This window comes from Cynocephalus volans, chromosome 1 (genome assembly GCF_027409185.1).
Source record: "Cynocephalus volans isolate mCynVol1 chromosome 1, mCynVol1.pri, whole genome shotgun sequence".
NCBI lineage: Eukaryota > Metazoa > Chordata > Mammalia > Dermoptera > Cynocephalidae > Cynocephalus > Cynocephalus volans.
In genome coordinates this window covers 181,879,470-181,902,709 of record NC_084460.1, presented here as the reverse complement: position 1 = coordinate 181,902,709, position 23,240 = coordinate 181,879,470, and the positions used below count along the sequence as shown (strand labels likewise).

Sequence of the window (23,240 nt, the reverse complement as noted above, 5' to 3'; positions counted from 1 at the left end):
ATAGGAGCAGGACTATTTCAAAGGGTAAAACACAAGATGCCTGTGGAGCACTTGTCACTAACAGGGCCATCACAGGAACTCTCATGACATTTCCTGTTTGCACTGGGTTTAATAGCATTCCCTAAAAGTTCGTGTCCACCTTGAACTTCAGAATATGACCTTATTTAGAAATAGGGTTTTTATAGATGTAATCATGTTAAGGTAATGTCATACTGGATTTGGGTGGGTCCTAAGTCCAGTGACTGATGTCCTTATAAGCAGAAGGATATTTGGAGACAGAGGAGACACAGTAGGGAGACAGCCATATGAAGACAGAGGCGGAGACTGGAGTGCTGTAGCTACAAGCTAGGTAACGTCGAGGATTGCTGACAGCCACCAGAGGCTGGAAGGGGCCAGGAAGCATCCTTCCTTAGGCCTTCAGAGGAGGTGTGGCCCTGATGACACCTTGATTTGGACTTCTGGCTTCCAGAACTGTGAGAAATTTCATTGTTTTAAGCTACCCAGTTTGTGATAATTTGTTACAGCCACCCCAGGACAGTATTTTCATGACATCTCTGAAGCACTGAAGCTGTGGGCCACAGAGGACGTGCACACAGGCATCCACAGGCCTGCACATGGCGATGGGCATCCCAGGATGGCCGCAGTCTCAGAAGATAACGTCAGAGAGTTGAAAGTGACACTGTATGCATCCCATAGCCCCCTCATTTTGTAGACAAGGAAACTGAGAAGGGGAGAGGTTAAAGTCATTTATAGGGGAACCCAGATCTTCTAACTGTCTTACTGCAAGAGCTCTCTCTCTCTCACACACACATGCATGCACATACATACATACATCCCTGTAGACCTCCTCAGGACTGGGGCAATGTCGTTATCCATTGCTGGTGTCTTCAAGACACTGTTTTTTCCATTCCAATCTCCCTTCTACCTAAAGCCCCCTCCCATTGTCACCTTTCTAAGAGAGACTCTTGAGGGGTATAGAACAGGATCCTTACCCTTGGGGTCAGTAAGTCTATACAGCCACAAACCCCATTCAATTCCACATCCTAAGTAATCAAAGGTTAAGAATGATTTATGAGGAAGCCCAAAACAGCTAATCGCCAATGAAGGTGACCTGAAAAACAGGTGATGGTGTGGGACTTTGGAGGCAGGAAGACCTTGGTGAGGGGTGGAGTTCAGAGGCCTTGGTGGCTTGGGAGTGGATCCTGGGGGACATGAGGTGGGCTAGTGCAGGAGAGGGAGTGAGCGTGAGATAACACAGGGCATTGGGACAAGCCTAAAAGCTGGCTCTGGGGTTCAGTCTGGATGGTACAGGTAATGCCCCATGGTTCTTGACAGAGAAGGGACAGACTGACCGTAGAGCTTGTGGGAGGATTGGTCTGCCGGCAGTGGGCCCTGTGGTAGCAGCTGCTCCAGGGCCGTGGCTCTCTCAGCTCCTTGACCTGTTCTTAGCCAGCCAGCGGCTGAACAGGGAGATGGGCAGGTGACATCGGGGCCTGCTGCCCTCTGCTGTGGGCCCGGCCTCCACATCACTGTGTCCTCCCCACAGGGCCCTACCCGAGGCCTCTTTTGCCCATTCTCTACTTCAGCTAGGTGCCAGAGAAGGAAACATCTGGGGTGTCACCTGTAACATCTGAAGGATGTCCTAATGATGTCAAATCCCTGAAGCCCAGCAAGTTGTCCTCTAGGTTCCGGTGAGAAGGGCAGCCAATGGGGAAGGTGAATTGGGTGTGGGGCCGCCTGAAGCCCCTTTTTCACCAGCCCGTGGAACACCATCCCCAGAAAGCATTGTCACCTGTCTGTTAGACAGGTCAGCTGAGACTTTGGTCATAAAGCCACACTGGGCAAAGCAGGCTTATCATCCGATAGTCACTTAGAATCATTCTTTTTACCATAAGCTTTTATATAGATAGAATACAAATCCTTGGGGATTGTTTGGTGGAGGCTTTTCATGATTAGGAATCGCTGGCCTGCTGTGGTCAAAAAATTATATTTTCATTGAGCATTTATTGTGACCTTCCTTTGTATTAAAACATGCATGACAGTTGAAAATATTCTGCTCTTTCTAACTTGGGGAAGGAAAATAATTTGAGTTTTAAAATGGTAAATGGTTTTTGGAGTAGATAAGGGAGCGGATGGGCATGTTTTGTTTTCCTTTCACTTATTTTTGGTTTTATTTCATACTACATGATTGAGAGGAGACACTATGTTAACTGATGTTCAGTTGAAATGTAGGACTGAACACCATACATAGTCAAATGTTAGGGTCCTGTTATACAGATAGGACCTATGAGAAACAGAGAAGAGAAATAATAAAAACAAACACAACACACACACACACACACACACACACACACAACGTTTGAATACCATATGCCAGATACCTTTTTAATGGTTTACTCATATTAACTCATATACTCTCCCCCTAAACTCCATCAGGTAGGAAAAGTTGCATGTACTGATCTTCCAGGTGAGGACACTGAGGCACAGACAGGTGTAATGACTTTCCAAAGGTCAGCTAGCAAGTCCATCCTCTGAACCACTTGACCAAGAAGTAATGTTTTTAAATTATTAGATGTGTGCAATGGGGATGCACTCACTTTCATAAGTACATGTAAAATGTTTACATGGAAATCCCTGTGTATATTTATATTAATAGTACTTATTGAGTCTCGGTCTGTCAGTTACATATCCTTAAGTCCATTTATTGACCATAATTTTGTTCTGGCTAATCCCATGAGTGCCTCTAATAACATCTGGCATTTAAAAATAATATTTAAAATCAACCAGCAATTACTATTTTAAAAATACACAGAGAATAATTCTAATTTAGCCTATCCTCACATTTATTCTATCTTTCCTAATCCTCAGAGGTACCAACAAAGTTAGAGAAGAAAGGTGGTTTGCTTAACTCCTCTCTGCCCTGAGTTTAGAGATAATTGGGGGTGGATGGTGGAAGTGGGGGGTGGGGGGACAGAGTGGATATCTGCCAATCTGACTCTATGGTTCCCTGGAGTCTTGAACTGAAAGAAAAGAAATTCTAATCTCTCTTGATCCTGTGTTGTTTTTTAATGATTAGATTAAAGCCATATAACTGTATGAACTGTAACAACTAGACAAATACCATAGGTATGCATTCCAGAATTTAAGCAAAGCCAAATGCACGGGACTGTTGGAAAAACCAGTAACTTGTGCTGGAGGACTGCCACCTGTCCAGTTGGAAGGCTGGAAAGCATAAATAAACAATCAATTACCTATCAGGTATGCTCAGGCCATCACCTCATTCTTCTGTGTCCTCTTTTGTTTCCCAACAGGCAAGAGCTTCACTCTGACCATCACTGTCTTCACAAACCCACCCCAAGTCGCTACCTACCACAGAGCCATCAAAATCACAGTGGATGGACCCCGAGAACCTCGAAGTAAGTGGGCCCCCTTTGGGGCTGGTATATACTCCAGGCTGGTACACTGAGGGACAGTGTCTCAGAGTCTTTGGGTTCAACCTCTTCCCCAGGGGGATGTCAGGCCCTGCAGGGAGAACGAATTTCATTGTTAACACTCTTATTCCTCAGAGGTCATCTCTGACCACTGGGCTCTTTTTGAAGCATCTTCTTAGAGGGCAAAAGGAAATTAAATTAGACTCAAGTGCATGTTAAAACCATTTCAGGGCTGCATGAGACTAAGAACTACTCTTTCCAATATATGGTGAAGTTCAATAGAATTAGAAACCAACAGTCAATGGAAGATTGACCAGGAACAGGGGCAGCCACAAAAGGCTTGAGGGTCAGAGTGGACCACAAGTGGCTGATTACCATCCATGCTGTTCTTTTATTAATTTGTTAAGGCAGGAGATAAAAACTATGAAAATTAGCCTTTTTTTTTTTTCTGTGACACAGATCAAAATCTTATTACAGCATTGTTTAAAATAGAGAATGGAAGGGTAGAAGAGTGCCTGGGGAAAAACCAGTAAATATAGAAAGATTGTACCAAAAAATAGCTCCTGTGAGGAAAGCTTTTAAAACAGGAGTGGGGTTGTTTAGTCTGCAGAAAAGATGTCTTCCCAGTGACTTAATGACTATCTTTGAGTAAACACAAGAGTAACACTCTTTTCCAGAACCACACCCTTGCCAGGAGCTGAGGCTGGGTTACAGTTCCAGGTCTGTGGAGCTGCTGGCTGGAGCCCCCGCCCAGCATCTGCATGCCTCCAAACCACATCAGGTCCCTGGCAGAAAATTAATATTTTCTCTTCTCGGAGTGAGGAATATTGAAAAACAGGGCTTCCTACTGTCCCCGGAAACTGAGATGCAGGGAAGTCAGGTCGTAAAACAAAATGGTTAAGAATTTGGGTTCTGGGGCAAAACAAGCAGACTTCTTTAGCCTTCAGCAAGTTATGGAACCTCTCTGAACCTCAGTTTCCTCTTCAGCAAAGTGGGGATAATAAAGAGAGCTTTTTTTTTTTCCTAAGATTAAATGAAATAATTTTATGTGCCCAGAAAAGAGAATGAGCTCAGGAAATGTTAGCGATCCCCAATAGAGCATCCCTGCCTTTGTCTCTGGCTGCTGGTCCCAAGGGCCAGTCCCTTCCAGACAACCTTCTCAGCGTGATGGTTTCTAAGGGGTCTCTGAGATAGCTCCCCAGGTTGCAGCTCTCTGCAAGCCATCCTGTGATCACCGCTCATGGCAGCCTTTCCTGCAGGCCTGGCTACACCTCACAGCATCAGGATCACCTGATAGAACTACTGCCCGTGCTGCCTTTGCTTTCCCAATTCCCAAGAGTGGGTAGACCTCAGTAGAGAGCCACCACACCCACCAGAGACAGGCCCCCGGAACATGGTGTGCCATATATGGGTCCCCTTGCTTCCATTTGCTGTGCTTGGTGACTCCTCTACTTTTGACCTCATCTTTCTCCAGAGCGCCCGAGCAGCTTTTTCTCTTTAAGCCCATCCAGACTTTCTGGCCACGTGCAGATTCGGGAAACTTGGACTTAGTAACATCCCTGATCCTTCTTTTTATGTCAAAAGGAGGCCATAGGCACAGGACATGCAGTCATAACAAAACCCTGGAATGACTGTGAGCGCTTCCTGGAGTTCCAGAGTAAGCGTGGCAAACTGAAAACTAACAGTGACCCTGCATTAAACATGGCATAAACACCAAATGCCCTGGCTCTCCACAGAGGACCAGAGAAGAAGCAGGCTCAAATTACAGCAAGGTGCAGGTTGGAGGGGAGGCAGTTTTTAGGTGTAAGGAAGTCAATTTTGAGGGTGATTAACCTTAGAAAATAGCTCATTCAGGAGGCTGTCGAATCTCTGTCATTGAAAAAAGAAGTAACAGCCATCTCTTGGCCAGTTAAAATGCTGGCCTGCCTGAGGAAGAAGCTTAAACCAGTGAGACCTTCATCTGCCCTCTCCAGCTGCTATCCTCTCATGCATGGAAGAGGCCGGGTTTTGCCCCACCTCCAGCATTTCCTGCAGCATTCAAAGATCTGGCTGAGCTTCAAAAACAAATGGCGGCTGCTCTGACTTTTAAGAATTAGCAATCAGAGGGGAAAAATACGTCCTTGCGACTGTAATGGGCTGCCTGTATAAACAGTTTACTTGGCCCCTGCTGTTTTATAACTTATGAAAACAGTTGTTATGGACAAGGGCCCTGTGAACAGAGAATGGATTTGCTCCAAAGAGCCATCCATTTTTGCTCAGTTTCTCCTGCCAAATGGAATTTGGGGTCTTGGCAAAAATCGAATGGGTGGAAATAAATATAAGTGTGCTATAAAGAGGGGTTATAGCCCCATGTAGGCGGTCTCACATTGCACAAGGGACTTCTAGAAAAAAGTCCAGTGCACACACACTCCCAGCGTGACTTGGGTCATGCTGGGCCATCACTGCTAATTTTAGTGTGTGGTTTTCTTCTCATTATTGATTCAAGTGGGAGTCCCTTGTTAGAGCTTTGCTCACAGCCACGCTCCAGTGTCATGTTAAGGCACAACACTGCACCTAAGTCAGGACACCAAGACGGTGTAAGATGTCTGGACTCGTAAGACCTCACGGGTCCCTTCCATGCTTATGGTGCTATAAATTCTGGCAGTTCTGGCAAAATGGCCATGGCATTGCCAAATCGAATAGCTTTGAAAAGTTCTCTTGTTTCATGAAATCAAAGACTATGAGAGTTGGAAGGGACCCGAGAGAACCCTCAGGATGATCACCTTTTAGACAAGGGAAAGCAGCTCCGGAGAAATGAAACGATCTGCCTAGGTTTAAAAGAAATAGTTGGCAATGAAGCCAGAAATAGAATGAATTCCCGGTAGCTAATCCCATACTCTTATCCATCCATCTGTCCACCCGCCCATCTGTCTCTCCATCCATACCATACTATCTGTGTATCCCCCCAACTTGGCCTCAGTACCCTCCTGTTTGAAATGAGGCATTGGCTTATACGATTTCCCACATTCGTCACAAATGGTAGTGCCTCATTGCAGCCATGAGTCTTCCTTCCACTTTTGTGCAAAAGACCACGGGGAAAGCTTAACTCATTCACCCTGCCATTCAGGTAATTAAGTAAAGGACTAAGAATAAAACCCTGTGCCACAGCCAGTCTTGGTCATGCTGCTGGGATAACTTGATGTTTCCCTCTCTTCTTTCATGGTTTTCAGTGGTGAAGCTGTAGCAAAAAGTGTATTCCAAAGAGAACTGAAAGTGTTTTTCATTTCAGATCATTCCTTGCTCTTTTGCAGTAACTGACCTGCCACTGAATAAGTCAAAACTTGTTTTTTCCACATTCCATGGGCTTTTATTTTTACATCTCAGATCAATATAGAAATTATTAATTGTTGGTAAATTAAATTAATTATGGAGAAAGAGCAGCATCAGAAGGTATTCTCTGCCCAGCATCAGTTCTTGCAAACAACAATGAGGGGTCTGTTTCCAGTTAGTAGGTAGAACACTTAGTAGCTTGTTAACGTATTGAAAGATAGTCTCTTCCTTAAGCGTGAAAGATATAGTAAAAGGATTTTTCAGGAAAAGGATATTTTGGAGTTGTGTTATATGTTTTTTATATTTCTGAGGATCTAATGAAAAACTCCAGCACTTAGCCCACCTGTCTACAATTTTGGTGACTATATGATAATATTGAGATACCTTTACAGATAGTTCACTAAATAACTTGGATGTGTGAATTGGCTCAGGGCCATGGAGAGGGTGAGGAGATGGAGCAGCTGGGACCCTAACTGACCCATTATGGCCCCATTCTGGGTGTGTAAATCAGGTAGCTATCACCTATTTGGTCAAGTATCCTTTCCATTGGGAACACTGAGAAACCTAATTAAAAATAAAAATTGAAAAGGTTAAGAAAGCAAATATTGGCCATTTCTGGGACAAATTCTGCCCTTGGTTAAAGGAGTTCTTCACAGTGACTGGGTTCTGCTTGAGCACTTGAGATTTACCATAAAAGATAGCAAGGCAGAGCCTTTATTACTTAAACATTTTAGAGTACTTTTCGGGGCACTCGCCTCCTTGCTGACCAATCTTTTTTTTATAGGGAGTTAGAGTTAAAATAGGTCCATTGAAGGGCCTAAAAAGGGTAAAGAGTTATCTTTACCACTCAGTTGCTTTTTTAAGTACCTTGTTGAGCTTATGTCTTACATGAATATAATTTTCTTTTATGATTTTGAATGTAAATGGTAAAACTATTTTATGAATATATATAGGATCTTTATATATGGCAAAGATTTTTCATGTGAAAAAGAGAAATGGATGAGTGGTACCTGTGAGCTTATGGTGATTATGGAACTAAAAATACTTGAAATCAAAATTGTCCAGAAAAGTGTTGGATGAGCATCATATATATGGATTGCTCATGTGATTGAGTATACATATTTTTAAATGTTATTTTCTCAATAATAAAATACCTAATAATAATAATTGCTAACATTAGATAGTGCTAATTATTTGCCCAACACTATTCAAAGTGCTTCATGCATATTAATTTATATACTCTTCAGAAGAACAGATTAGAAAATTGAAGCAGAAGAAATTGACGACCTTGTCCAAGGTCACATAACTAGCAAGCCAGAATCTACACTAAGCAGTCCAGACATTGGAATCCACAGATGCCAGTGTCGTTTTTAAGAACTGCACTAACTGCTGCTTGAGCTTCATTGTACTGTAATCCCTGTATTTTTTATTAGGAGAGTTTATCAATAAAGTTCTGGTTCACATATCCTTTCTTTGAGAAAGCAGAGGCCCCGTAGCTTTGGCAGTTCTCATTTTGGGGCCAACAGGAGGGAATCAGTGTTTTCCCCTGCGTGGAGCTGCAGTGAGGGATTCCCTAGGGAGTCCCTAATACACAGCTGTGGCCACATTTGCCACAGTGGGTTCAGCATCTGTCACCAAGGTCTACTTGGGGACCTGGCATCAATGGGGACTGGAACCCGGGGTGATGAACAACATAATGCCTCCAGGTTTGGCATGCAGGAAGGACAAGTAACGTGACAAAAGTGACCAGCAGGGCAGCAGTCTGAGTCCCGTTCCCCTTCAGCCAAGGTTTTCCTGGAGGGTCTGTGTGCACGGTGTTCAGCCCACGGGGAGGGTGAAAACAGGCATCATTCTTTGCTCTTGACCAGTTATCAAGACATCAGACAGTTTTATGGATCTGTGATCTCAGGATTGTAATAACCAATTCACAAACACATTGTTCACTGGAAATTGCTTTAAGCATAATGAACAGTGATCTGCTTAGTCCTTCTTCCCTTGGATTCTTCAGATATCAGATTGGAACTTTAGTTCTTTCTCAATGAGATCCTGATTCACAAAGGAAAAAAGAAATCATTCTTCCTTCCCTCCTACCCACATATAAAGTAGTATAAAGACAGGAGGTCAAAGAAGAGGAAGATGCTCTACTTACCTAAATTTTGAAAGGTGTTTCAGGCTAAGATAGAAATTCGGGGGAAGCTTCTCCTTTTATTCTAATTCCTGCTGTGCTAAGCCTCCCAACTACCTGAAGACTTGGCAAAAGCAGTTTTGAAAGTATTAATAATAGTTCTAAATGTTGCCAATGAGCTTTAGAAACTCTGTTTATTATTTTTAGTAGTATCAAACCAACGAGAAGAATTTTATATGCATAAAGATTTCCCCGACGCTTGCATTCAGGCTAAGGTCTGAAAAGGTCCCTGAGAGCTGGGAATGTAAGAGGACCCCAAAGGGTATATGCTTCTGCCCTGAGAAGCAGCATCCCCCCCAATACAACTCTGAGTGAGCTGGGGTGGGGGATTGCGAACTCTTGGTAACTAGCCCTATCTTATAAAGAAACCACTAAGATTTTTCAGATGGCATTTATATTGCTATAGAAAGGAAGGAAAAAAAGATACCAGTGAGAGCCCAAAGAAATGATCCCAGTACCTTCTAAGTCTAATGTAGGGGGACAGAGAGGAGAGAAGAAACATGGATTGAAACTTAAACCATTATTTTGAATTTCTCTTCCCATCTGGACCATTGCAAAACAATATCACCATTTGGAATGCCACATCAGTGAGGTCGAGATCTAAACTGATATATTGCAGTTTTTGTAAGAATTTATTATATAACATTCTAAAAGAAAAAAAAATTCTGTCTGCATTTAGGCTTCCATTTCTTAATCTTAAAATGTGTGAAAAGATATCTCAGTCCTGAATGTGGGGACCTGGATGTCCACACCGGCACCATCAGTCCAGTGGGTGTGAACTTGGGCAATTATCTAAAGTACTTTAATCCTCGTTTTCCTCTTCTGTTCAATCAGGTTATGGGACGAGATCATCTCTATATTAGTTCCCACTCACAAGGGTAACAAAATATTGTCAGCAGAACACAGCCATAGGTTCCCCACAAATAGGGCCCCTTAGAGGCCATAGCCTCCAGGCCTCCGTCCCGGGCGGTGCCATCCTACATCACATCAGACAAATCCATGTGCACACAGGAGGTACATAAGATGTTATTTTTTTGCTGTAAATTTTTGAAAGAGCTTTGTAGTCTGTTTTTGAAATTCTCTGGCAATGAGTAGCTCATTTAATTTCCTGTGGCCCTGATTTTCCTGCCATGAACATGTAGTTACAAGAAGGGACTGAGATCCCCTTTTGTGCACTTGCTAACTGTGCAGGTGCCAATACCAGGGGGAGTGGCTGGTCCAGCTGAGCCTCTGAAAACAGTGACAGTGGCCATACTAATGTCATGGGGCTATGAGGCTGAACGTGACAGCCTCTCTGGAACTCTTAGAACCATGCCTGGCACATAACAGGTGTTCAGAAGACATGAGCTATTATTTGTCTTAGAGTCCTTTTAGAAATGAGAAAACTTTAACAAAAATGATCTGTGAACCCTAAATTTAAAAATTGATGAAGTTACCATAACATTACTTTTTTTGACATTTAATTAAACATTTATAAATCTTGATTTTTTTTTTCAGTTTTCATTTCACGTTTAAATCCAGTAAAATTTCTTTTCTGACATATTTATAGGCCTTGAGACACTCTGGGTACTTTTTAAAAGTTCCTAATTTGTAAAATAGCCTTGTCCCCAAATATTACATTTGTGAAAAACTCAGGGAGAAAATTATTTTCTGAGTAATGTTAAAAGTCAGTGCTTGAGAAATAGTATGTAGGTCTTTTTCAATATATTCATGGCACGGCTACAGAAGAGCCTCTTCCACATTGTTCTAGAAAAGTGTCGTGAAATGTGGCAGTCTCTTGGGGTCAGAATTCTTGCACTAGAAGAAAGCAGCTCATCTCCCAAGGTGCCTGGAATCTGTAGCCACAGCCAGGCTTTGTAGGAATAGAAACGTGATTAGCCACTCTTTGAGTTTCCTAAACCCGCGTTCAGCCGTGGAGACCCTCCCACGTGTGCATGGCAGCTCGGTCTGCTGCCCGTGTACTTTTGGCCTGGTGGAGTGCTCCCCCCGTCTGTCCCCCACCTCAGAATGATTGGTCCCGTCCCTGTGCATGCATCTTCCATAGCATGGGTGGACCCATGGCTTGCTGATGGATTGCAGTTGGCGGTTCCAGCATCACAGCACATTATAACATGTCTGCTTCTCTGCTTTTGGGTGGATTGAGAATTTATTTTCCATTTTTCCACTTTCCATTTTTCATTCTTAAAAAAACTCTCCTTGAGTTTTCCTAAAGACTTGGGTTTTTTCCTATAAGCCATGTAGCTAGGAAAGGCATTAGTAAGAATTTGATACACTGGATCTTGTAGAACTGCACCACTACCACCAAAAAAAAAAAAAAAATTCCAGAAGTTTAACTTAAATAAGTAAAAGCTGCTCCCTTACACTTAGATCTGTGTTTAAGTTCATCTGAGCTAACTTGCAATTTTTTCTTTAAAAGTTTTTTAAAACTTGCTTTTTTGCTATGAAAGTATTAAAAATTGACAATACAGAAGGAATAAATTAGGTATAATCTATTACTGTGTATTACAGCTATGTATCACAAGACATTGACATTTAGTTGGATGTGAAATGCCTTTTTCATAGTATGATTTACATGTGGTATATTTTCATCAATTTTTACATGTAAGTTATATAGTATCACTAGGAAAATTCACTATAGTCAATAGCCAAATATTCTGGATATACATCCATAAGTGAAAGCCAAGGTAAAAAAACATTTAAGTACCCAAAGCAAAGTTCTTTTCTGTTTGCCTTTTTTAAAAGTAACACAATGGGATTAATCTGCCAACTCCCTAGACCCCATCAAGTAAGTTAATGGCAATACATAGTGTGGTACCTCCCTGATTAACATATACTCATTTTCTTTTAAAGCAAGTATTGACTAAAACCCAGAGCATTATCAAAATCTTCCACCATACTTTCATATACTAAAATGCCAAACATTTGATATTTTATTTTTGTTTGTTTGTTTTTGTTCACTATGGCTCAGAAGTCATCTTCTGGTCATTTGAGATAAAAAGTAAACATTTGAAATAAGTAAGTTCTTAAGTACTATATAAATGTGTGGCTCTTTTGGATTTGTTCCTGGTATCACTTTAATTTTACTTACCTTTGAAGTGGGTTTATGATATTTCCAATTCATTCATTTTTAAAGAGCTAATGGGAAATGAGCAGGGTCACATGCTTGCAGGCATAAGCCAGAGTGTCAGAAGTGAACTGCAGTGCTCAGGGAGCCTTGGGAACTGAGAGAGGAGTTTGCAGCTGGACCAACCTGGCTTCAAGCCTGATCCCTGCTACTTACCAGCTATGTCTCACTGTTTCCCCATCTGTAGAATGGGCTTAATACTACTTATCTCACTGAAGCATGAGGATTAAATGAGATAGCCTGAGAGGCAAGCTGGAGTGGTGGCTGATTTCCCAGGCTCCAGAGATGGCTGCCTGATTCAACCTCGCCTCTCTTTCATGACCAGATTAACCTCCCCAAACTCAGCCCCTTAGGTATAAAACCAGAAAGATGATATCCCTATCTTAGGAGATTCTGTGCAAGCTGAATAAAGTAATACATGTAAGGACATAGCACACTGCCAGGCACAGAGGTGCTCCTTAAATATTAGCTGTTATTATTAAAGCACATGCCCTGAACACAGACAGGTCCAGGTCCCTTTCCCTCATCCCAGAGCCCTTACCAGGGGAAACAAATGGAGTTCTGCCCACATGGGGACAAATATTTGCCATTGCCAAGTTACTTTAAAAAATCTTGGCAGGTTGGGTCTTCAGGATACAGTACAATAAAAGCTTTTCTCTCTCTTTCCTTCCACCCTACCTGTTATTAACTCCACATACTTAATCACTGAACTGGCTTCAACACATTTATTCCTCAATGAAGCACAACCATGTTAACATATTACCCGCTTCCTTGAGGGAAAGACGGTCTTTTTCCAAACAATTAAAGGTTTTATCAAAATGTACTTCTTAACCGAACATTAAGCACCTATACTATTGTGAGACCTGCAAAGCCTCTTAGCATCTAGAAGCTTCTACTGGGTCATCTATAAGATGGGAAGAATAATATGAGTTCTGTCTACTGCATAAGATTGTCTTAGATGAATTGAGATAATATACATCAAAGTGCTTTTTAAACAGTCTATCAGGTAGATAATATAAATATAATAGATATGTAATTAGGTAATTGAAAAAATAGAAAAGTCTGTTATTGTTTTGCATGTAATATACAAAAATCTCAGGGATCTTAAGTAAGATAATTATCGGTTTCTTGAAGGTAGATTTTATCTCCTCATATCTTTCTGAAGAAAATTAGAGAAACAATAGAGACATTTAAATCAGTCCCAATTGTGAATCCGTGTTTTTAGAGATTTTACCTTTGCCATTAAAATATCTTGATATTTTCCTTTCCTGCAACTATATACCCATTAAAAATATTGGAAGAAAAAGAAGCAACCTTGGCAAACAGTTGAGAGTTGAGTTTTATTTGAATACTTTTTTTCCCCAAAGCCAGATAACAGTTTTTCTTCTAAAACACTATTATTTCATGTTCTTGCAATGAAACGCTCCTGTAACCAGAAGGCTTGGGAAGAGGTGAAAAGCGTGTAAGATTTGCTGAGTCCTTGTTCCTTCTGATCCCCCCGTGGCTTTTTATATATGCTGCTCGCCTGGGATTTCTGGATTTGATTTCAGGGAGGTGAAATGTTACACCGCTGAGTCTTAGTGCCAGTTTCCCAGGACGAGTCAGAAACTGCAGCTGCTTGGAGGGGAGAATCTTTCCAGGCTCCAGAGGCAGCTCGCTGTCCTGTTCATTTGCTGACATGCCGCCAGGAGCAGGTTCGGAGAAGCCGTTCTATTCCTTGGGTGATTCAGCCAGGCTCAAAATAAATAGGTAGCTGAGTGCAGGGAGAAAGAACTGGAAACTGCTGAAATTTGAGTCTTGAGGGCTGGGCTGTTCTCCAGAGCTGTTCTGTTGAACTCTAAAAGGAATCCTGAGCCCTGGGCAAGGGAGCAGCCCAGCCTAGTGGAAAGACCGCTGTCTGGCGGGGAGTGGAGTCAGGTTCTGCGCCTGCCTCGCTCTGGGAAGATTAGCGACTCACATCTCCTAGAACCTCAGTTTCCTCCTCTGCAGAAAGAGACAGAGGGATTTCATACTTTTAAAGTTCCTTATCAGCTCCTAAAAGTATGATTTGATGTCTGTAGGAGCAACTGTGCTTCCAAAGTGTCATCTCAACCTTGAGAAAGACAGTTTGTGGGCCACTGTGGTCAGCTTGCCCAACTGGGGAAACCAAGACTGTGACTGGGAAGGTGGAGGAAGGGCAGGTGGAGGAAGAGAGTCGGGGCGGAGAATGGATCTGCACCTGCCCCAGGCCGGGGAAAGAGATGAATAGAGGTCCGCTCTAGGGTGGCATGCCGCAGGTAGGGAAATCATCCTAACTTGATTTCCCATGGCTTTGGCTATATTAAAAAAAAAAAAAAAAAAAAAAGACATCCTTAAACCCACAAAGTGCTCAATTGTCCAAGCCCCAACATGGCCAACTTCCCAACCTTGGTGTTAATTCCTCCACCAACTAAAAAAAGATGGTGTGAGTTCTGTTGCCTTAATTGTTGGGTGTTTCTGAGCAGGGCGGCCCTCCTCCTTTGCCTCCTTGCACTATTATGGGCTTTTCTTCATTACCTGCTCCTACCTATCTTCACGATCTAGCCGCAAACAGCTTTGGTTGACCACACCACTTCCCTGTTGAAAGTTAATACTGTTTGACTCATTCTGTGTTACTAACCTGAAGCCAAAGAAAACAAGCCAGAGAATAACCGGCTTGTATGGAGTTTGGAAAGCTCTCAGAGGCCCTGCTTTCAAAATCCTATACAGTAGCGTTACTATACCTCTCCACTGCAGCTGCAAAGAAAATGAAGGAAGACGAAGTGGCTAAAAAAAAAAAAAAAAAAGTTGGGGGGTGGGGAAGAGACAGAGAAAGGAGTGGGGTGGGAAAACTCAGCATAATCTGCAATATGTGAGGGCTCTCTCACTGACCTGAGATTTTGCTTGCTTTGACACACCAGAGTATTCACACAGAAGAGGGACTGTTGACAGAGTTAAAAGGAGAGAAAAGTTCAAAACATTTGTTGAAAAGGCTGTTCTATTGCGTATGTAACAGAGAGGAACTGGAGGCCACTCCCACCAAGCCGGCCTTCCACAGGGGAGCCACAGGGAAAGGGGGAAGGTCTGTTACTCTCAAATCTGGAAAGGGTCTGGATAGAAAATGTTGCCAGTGTTTGCTAGGGAAGTAGCATGGCCTGGGATAGCCTTCTCTTTCTTCCTTCCAGAACTGACTCAGATGTGGTCATCAGGGTGAATAGGGGTACTTTCCCTCCCAGCATCACCTGGCACACAGTGGGCCCACAGGTTCACCACTGTGCTGTGGCTCTTTGGGAGTCCAGGCAGATAGCCGCTACCAGTCAGGTAACTGGTAGAAGAGGACTCCCTCCCCCCAGATACCCCTTCACAGCTGGTGGCTGCTTCCTGCTGATGTTGACAACAGTGGGTAAAAGCCCAATCCACAAACAACCTGAAAGCTTTGTCTCTGGATGGTGTGAGGTAGGGCTGATGATTTTTTTTAAAACCAACTAGTTTCTGCTGGCTTTCTTACCAGTCAGGACTCAGCAGCTATGAGTGGCCGAGGTGTCACCATTCTTTTGTAGCAGCCGGGGTCTGCTCAGCCATCTGGGCTTTGGCTGGTCCCTCTAGGGCGAGCCAGCCTAGAACTTCAGTTGGTGTTGATGATGTAAGAGAAGGGTCAGAATCAGATGCTCTGTCCCTGCTGCTGGGAAAGCCCCTGGGCCCAGCAGACAGAGCTTTTAGAAAGAGGAGGGAAGTTCCTCCTCCCTTTTTAGAAGTACAGAGGAGTAGAGATCATCCCGCACATGGCTGGGTGAGCATCCCAGAGTAAGTCTAGTCCCGGAAAGAGGCATTCATTCACTTACTCATTTATTCATTCATTCAACATTTATCGGGGAATCACCCAACCTTCAAAGGCCCTCAGTTTACCTCGGTCCTGTCCAAACACTCTCAGGATTTCTCTGCTAATTATGCATGCTATCTGCCCATTTGGGGAGGGATCGAAGATTCCTGCAAAGAGGTGGGAAGGCCTGTGTGGAGAACAGCAGTGCCCTGGCCACACTGATGCGTGGAGTTTACAGGATTGTTTCTCCTTTCCTCCAGGCCTTGCTAGCCATGCTGAAGACCTGAATTCCAAAGCCAAATCACAACTTCAAGGCACATTTCACGAGTCCGAACTCACCTCTCAACACCGGCCTCACTGGCCACCAAAACTTACCCTTCCACAGGAGCAATAGACAAACCCATACTATCTGTCGACACCACTCCCAGCTTACTTTTTAATTACACTCTAACTGGGGCTTCCCTTAAGACAATGCCTTAACTGAGGGAGGGCTGGTAACCCTGGGATTGCTGGTAGAGGAGAAAGAATCTTGAACTTGTGAGCTTTCTGCACCCTTCTTAGGAGGTTGTCTCCGCCGCCCCCACAGGGTTCCGCCTCTGGTCAAGAGCAAAAGACACCAGGGGGTTCTCCACCCTAAGCTACAATGACCCCTTCAGTCACCAGACAGCAGCAGGAGTGGACGATGAGTAGGGATTCTGATTGCTCTGCTCGTAGGGAGGGCAGGGGCTCAAAGAGCTCACGTGAGTGGGCTAAAACCCCCACTGCCTGTGACTCTGAGCCTCGAACTCAGGGGCCTGAGTTTTGTTTCTATTTTTCTATTGTGAGTCCCAGGAGCATGATGCGGGGAGCGGGCAGGCCCTGTGTGGGCTTTGCCCACAGCTGTGTTAGTTGCTGTCACCTGGGCTAGCTTTGCCAGTGTGTGTTGTTGCTTACCAGGCCTGTCCTTTTATCTTGTCTATGGCAGCTTCATCTTAGCCTGTGTCTTGAGGGGGATAATGGGACACCGTGTGTGTGTGTGTGTGTGTGTGTGTGTGTGTGTGTGTGTGTGTGTGTGTGTGTGTGTGTGTGTGTGTGTGAGATGTGTGTATATGTGTGTACTTGGATGTGTGTGTGTGTTCGTGCATCTGTATATGTGTTTGTGTGTGATGTGTGTATGTGGGTATGTATGTGTCTTTGTGTTTATATGAGATGTGTATGTGATATATGTGTTCAGGTATGTGTCTGTACCTGTGTGTGTATGTATGTGTATGATGTGTGTTCATGTGTGTATATTTGTATGTGTGAGTGTATGTGTGTGTTCATATATGTCTGTGTATTTGTGTATGTATGTATGTGATGTGTATTTGTGTATGTGTTTCATGTATCCGTGTGTGTCTGTATGTGTGTGTATTTGTGGATGTGTGTGTACTTGTGTAGGTGTGTGGATTCGTGTAGGTTTGTGACCGTGTATGTGTGTGTGTGAACGTACTCACTACAAAGAAACAAGGGAATCTACTGCTGTTCTTTGCTACACTCAATGCAACATAAGGGCCTTTTATTCATTCCTTTTTATTTTTTAGTATGATAAAAGAAAAAATAGAGAAACTGAGTTTTGACAAATGATTTAAATTCTGAGAATGCTCCATGAAACTCGATATGCTCAGTTATGACATTTTTCCTCAACAAGTAGTTTTTCTACAGTTATGCTTCAGCTGAAAAATTTTAGTTTCAATGTCCTTTGTCCCAAATGAATTCTACTTTCCTACAGCCTAGTGGAGGACAACTGGATGGCAACAGTCATGGAGGATCTGAGTAATCATTTATTTAATCAGTCCATCATTCAACCAACATTTAGTGAGCCTGCTAAGTGTCAGGTGTTCTTATGGGCACTAGAGAGATGGCTGTGAAAAAAAGAAACAAAATCCCTGTCCTCATGGACATTATAGTCCAGTGGACATGGATAGACCATAAGTAGCATTAATAAGTTCTATGGAGAAAATCAAAGCCAAAAGGCTAGGGATTGGCCAGGTGGGGGAGAGTTTGTAAGTTAGGATGTCCAAGAATTCCTCAGGGAGGAGATGACATTTGAACAAATACCTGAAGGGTGGGCAGGATCAGGTCTGTAGGTATCTGAGGGAAGAGTATTTGGGCCAGGGAGACAACAAGTGCAAAGGCCCTGAGCCAGCGATGCAGGAGCAGCAGCAAGGGGCCGGTGTGGCTGGAGCCAGGAGGAGTTCACACTGCCTGCCTTCTAGTGTCAGACAGGGGGCAGCCTGACCTCTGACATGTGGGACGACCCAGCTGAGGGAGTCCGTGCACAGGCACTCAGGGGGCACTCACTTACCTTTTGCCACCCACAGGAGAGCAAAAGCACTCAACCAAAGGCACCGCTGTCCCTGTTGGTGATTCTCCTGGGATAAGGCATTGTGTCTCTAGGAACCCCTGAGTAAATAGGAAATCTTTCCTAGCTGACTTTCCCCCACTGGCTCAGTGGGATTTGTCCCCCTCTAGGAGGTATGGGGGGGCACAGAGAGTGTGGAGAGGTGGGGTGATGAGTATTGACCTAGGACTCACATTCCTCCTGCGCTGCCAGGAGCAGTGGGCGGGGGGGCCAAAAGTGTCATTATTTTCTACCCCATACGAGAAGTAGGGAAATGAGGGTCTGGATGAAGGTTCAGCAGAGTGGCTTTCCTCCAGCTATAGCCTCTGACAACCTCCTAGAAGGTTTTAAGGTGAATTTAATGTCCCACTTTCTCTGATAAAGGGGAAGAGGCAAAAGCAGGATGGAGTGTCCCGATCAGACAGGAGAGGCTCCGTGAAGGCTTGGAAGGAGAGAGGAGAGGAGCTGTGAAAACCAATGTCCAAGGCCACGGGCAAAACAACAGCAGGCAGAGGGAGAGGGGATTCTTAGGATGCTGTGGGCAAGGCTTCCGATCACCAGCACACAGAGAGGCAGGGCAGGCCAGGTGGACTCCCAGATGGGAAGACTTGGTAGGGATCAAGATAGAGCTGGGAAGACCAGCTTGACTGTTGGACTTGGGACTGGCTCCTAAAGTCCAGGTGTCCACCTGAAAAAAAGACAAAAAGAAAACTTTGAAAATCGTCACATGATATGAAGTTATTCAAGAAAGAGCGTGCTTACAGCCATCCAACAAGAACTGGCTGAGCAGATAATTGCAGCAGATGTAATTGCTGTAGATGCTTTTAGAGCCCCTCTGAGTAATCCATCTTAGTCCTTTAATTCCAGGCTTCTAGATAAGGAGGCTGGGTGCTGAAGAGGCTTGCTCTTATCCCCAGAAAAGTTTGGTGGAAAAGCAGATTTAGAACAGAGAATTCTTAACGCCCAGACTGGCAATCATGTTTCGCTGGTGCCATGCTGTTTCTCAGGAGAGAAGGATTATGGCACCTGATCCTTGGGGGCCCTTAGAGGTCTTAACTGTGACATTTCTGGAATGGAATAGTAGGTGCCACGTAACCCTTTCCTGCTGTTCTCCAAAGTCCTCCCTTAGATGACAGAGCAGAAGTTATTTCCTATGGGAGAACTCAGGGTTCACTTTACAGAGCAGCCTAATGAACATGATAGTGACTCTAACAGAATCTGTCCACTTGTAGTGAGAGACAGTCACACACCTGCTATGTGCAGGGTAGAGTTTGGGCATTTTCAGCTGTTCTGTATACATCAAAGAATTTTAGAAATAAAGAAAAAGACCACCAAATAGTTATCACCAAAACGAAGCCACCAGTCAGCACCCATGGACACTTAGTGGAAACACAGGTCAGGTGTATTTAGTGTTTTATTCCCAGTGCACAGCAAATTAGAAGCAGCCATGCTCACTGGAAGCTCGCACACCAGGAGGAGCCTCTCCCTCTCTCACACACCCCCCATACTCCCTGCCCCAGCAGGGACATAATCACCTAGGACATTACTAGAAATCCAAATTCTCAGCCCCACCCCACCCCAGAGCCACCAAGCTGGGACCTCCACATGATTCCAATGCCTGCTTGGGTGTGTGAGATGCAGCTCTCTACCCCAGATCACAGGACAGCTTGGGCTCTCTTCTAATTCTATGGGCAAACCAGGAGCAGAAGAGGGATTGTAAAGGTAGGGAGTGCAAAAGCTGAAGTGCTCCAGCATCTCTCATCTAAAACTGTGTGACACTGGATGCCTCTCCTCTCTTTTCATTTTAGGTTCACAGCATTTGTATTTCTAGAAGCACTGAGCATGACTGTGTGTGTATCAAGGGCTGTTGAGGGAGTGGGTGTGTTTTCAGACCTGCCCTCTTCCTCTAACTGGCTGTGTGAGATTGTGTGAATGGCATAACCTCTATGAACCTCACTTCCCACACATCAGTTTAAAAACAAGGCTAATTTCTCTGGCCCTTCTCTGATTCTGAAGTACTCCAACCCCATGCTATTCTCTTAGGTTAGCAATATGAGAAGGAATGGGGGGGAGGGGAGAAGGTGAAGCTACCCATATTTTTATAATATTGGATAATATATAAACATGCAAATGCAGTATGTATTATAATATATAATATGTTAATACATTATATTCTATATTATTATATATTTTGTATTACATGATACATTGTATTTATAGTATAAATGCTATATAATATTGAGCAACATTTCCCAGCATTAAATTAGCCAGCAGATGCTTAGGTTTGTAGTTAGGAAGGTTTATTTCACCACCTGCAAGGGACTTCAAGGAAGGATCACATTCACAGTCAGTACCAGCGCTTTAAAATCCTAATGACCCTGGAACCTAGAGGTTAGCCTTTTATACCAGGAAAAGTGAGCCGTTCTCTTACACACATTGATTTATTTCCCATAGTCATAAAACAGGAGCGAATGAAGGAAAGAAAAATCCATTTTTAATATATATATATATATATCCAGATCTGTGTAGTTAGTATCAAATTGACTGGCAAACATCTTTTGAAATACAGATCTCCTTTCAAAAGCAAATATATGAAATTCATATGTTCTTTTAGAGGAACCACAATTTTTTACACAAGTACAAAAGATATATATCTCTTTGATATTATTATTTTGAATAGATCTTTCTCAACTGCTCATCATGATAATGCCTTGAGAATACACCTTCCTAATTTTTCTGTTGAGAATCTATCAGGAAAACTAGTAAACCCATTTTAGAAACATGGACTAAGATGTTGACTGTCAGAAAATTCCTTATTCTTCTCTAGCCAAACATGTACCAAAAAAGGTGGCAGTTTAGCTTTATCTGTTTTCTTTGATAGAATATCATATGCCATATTTCAGTTACTTACAGCCACAAATCACAACAGTGTCTTGAAAAAGGCAGGTCAGTTATCAATGAGATGTGCCTGCTCGGTCTAGTTTTTATAGCAGAAGAGGCAAAGCTGGTCTCATTATCAATCAAAAAATATCAGAACATTTAGGGATGCCCTAATGGGCAGCCATGTCAGAAAACTACCGGAATGTCTTTGGAATGAGACAAAGTTAGCTAATGGCATTAATTTATTTTTATTATATATATTTTTTTCTTTTTTTGGCTTTTCAGGACTCCGAATATATGTAATAAGATTCTAATCAACTACTTTTTCTCAAAAATGTGAAAATGGTAATTGAAGAGTTTGGGATCCTTTACAATTCTGCTTGCGACTCAGTAAGATGTCCCAGTATAAAATCTTGATGTAGGCACCATTTTCAGCACCACCCTGCAAACATTCACAATTGACTTCTTATGTGCTCAGAAAGCCACACCGCCAACATGCGTATGTTCTGGGCTGCATAGTAACTCTACCAGAAGGTACGCTCTTAAGGTTGAATTCCCTGTTGCCCTCCAAAGCCCAGTACTCAGTAGAAAGAAGAAAAGTGAATTTGATAGTGGACATTTTCCATACTCCTCTATTTAAAATTCAGGGGGCAAATGGACATTTTAATTGCACACAGATACCGGAAACTGGAGATATAAAGCATTCATTTTCCCCAGCTTGAAAGTTTATATCGGAAGCTCCTATATTTCATACAAAATATTGCTATTTGGCACATGAAGTCAGATGGTTTCAGAAAAGAAGAATTAGGTGTTCTTTCGATCTAGCTTATAAATGCATCAGAACCACACCTTGAAGATGATAATGCTCTTCATTTCCTCCATGTCTTAGTGTTACAACTCTCTAGCACTGTTGTGAGGATGGGGTCAAGGTTCCCTACAAAGGCAGTAATGCTCCTGTTTGCTACCAGAACACACGTGGGGAGAGTGTGGAATGAACTCTTTCTCAATACTCCATGTTAAGCTCGGCCCTGAGACTCTCAGGGCTTAGGAGACAGCTTAGAGTGAAGACTTGTTTTCTCTGAGAGTTATGCCCGAACATTCCTGCTAAAGCAGACAGTCATCAGTTAATCTCTGTAAATGACTACAATTTTGGCAGGTGTCAGCTGGTACAGAAATTGCTCACATGTTAAGACTTTTTTTTTAAGCATAGGGTAATCGGGGGAGACTAATAAATAAAAAATAAAAAATAATCGCACGTTGTGCCTGGCCACAGTAGTGACTTGCCAGAAATGACTTATTCTTGATCAGTTTCTCAGTGGCACGTGTCCCCAAATTTGGTGGCTGCGGCAGACATAACTGACAGCTCTTCAAAGGCTGGCCGTAACTCCACCACACCAAATACCACGTTTTCAGAATGATCTTTGTACGCATCATTCCCTGCATCACCCACTTTCCTTGACACGGTGTTCTTCAAAAATGCCACTGGGGGCCCAAGGAATGAGGTTTTGAAATGGGTACAAAGCCTGTGGGAAGCCTTTGCCAACCTGCATCCTTTCTGAGGCAGAACTCTCCAGAATCATTTTTCCTGCCTTCTTGATTCCCAATACTAGGCATCAGGCTGGGAGTAGGCATTTTAAAGACTGAATTATTATGTTTTAAATGGGTTTTAAGTTGGAATTGTTTATTTTTCTGCAAGGAAACTTCAGATTTTTCAGCATGATTGTCAGGAAGCTGAGGATAAGTCGTAAAGATAAGAGGAGGGAGGAGCCAAGGAACGCTCAATCCAGAGACTTTGAATTAAACCATGATTGACAAAAATAGAATGTTCTAGAAAAAGACATTTCCGTACTTCTGAGGGAAGGAGATGAAGGGGGTTGCTCAGGGACCTGGCCCCACGGCCTTTCATCCACAAAGCTGATGCTTAAAATACTCAGCCCATGAGAGGCCTCTCACATGCGTGCTGAGTCTGCGTGACTCAGGGTGTTTGTGTTTGAGTCAAGTGTTGTGGGCTGGAGCGCTGAATCAGAGTCCAGATTTGCCTTGGTGACACATGAAAAGAGGGAGCGTTGCATTGGAACTACACAAATATTATGCTTAAGTATTTTTCCTCAATTTGGAGCCAAACAGGTCTTGCT

The 23,240-nt window shown here is 43.2% G+C and overlaps 1 protein-coding gene across 2 annotated transcripts in view; it reads left to right on the top strand.

Annotated features, from left to right (window-relative positions):
- RUNX1 (RUNX family transcription factor 1) overlaps positions 1-23,240 on the top strand; it is a 91,256-nt gene that overhangs the window by 24,184 nt on the left and 43,832 nt on the right. For both annotated transcript variants that reach the window (XM_063079106.1, XM_063079101.1), the window contains exon 3: positions 3,312-3,416. In XM_063079106.1, coding sequence (XP_062935176.1) covers positions 3,312-3,416 — 105 coding nt within the window. The remainder of the gene's footprint in view (positions 1-3,311; positions 3,417-23,240) is intronic.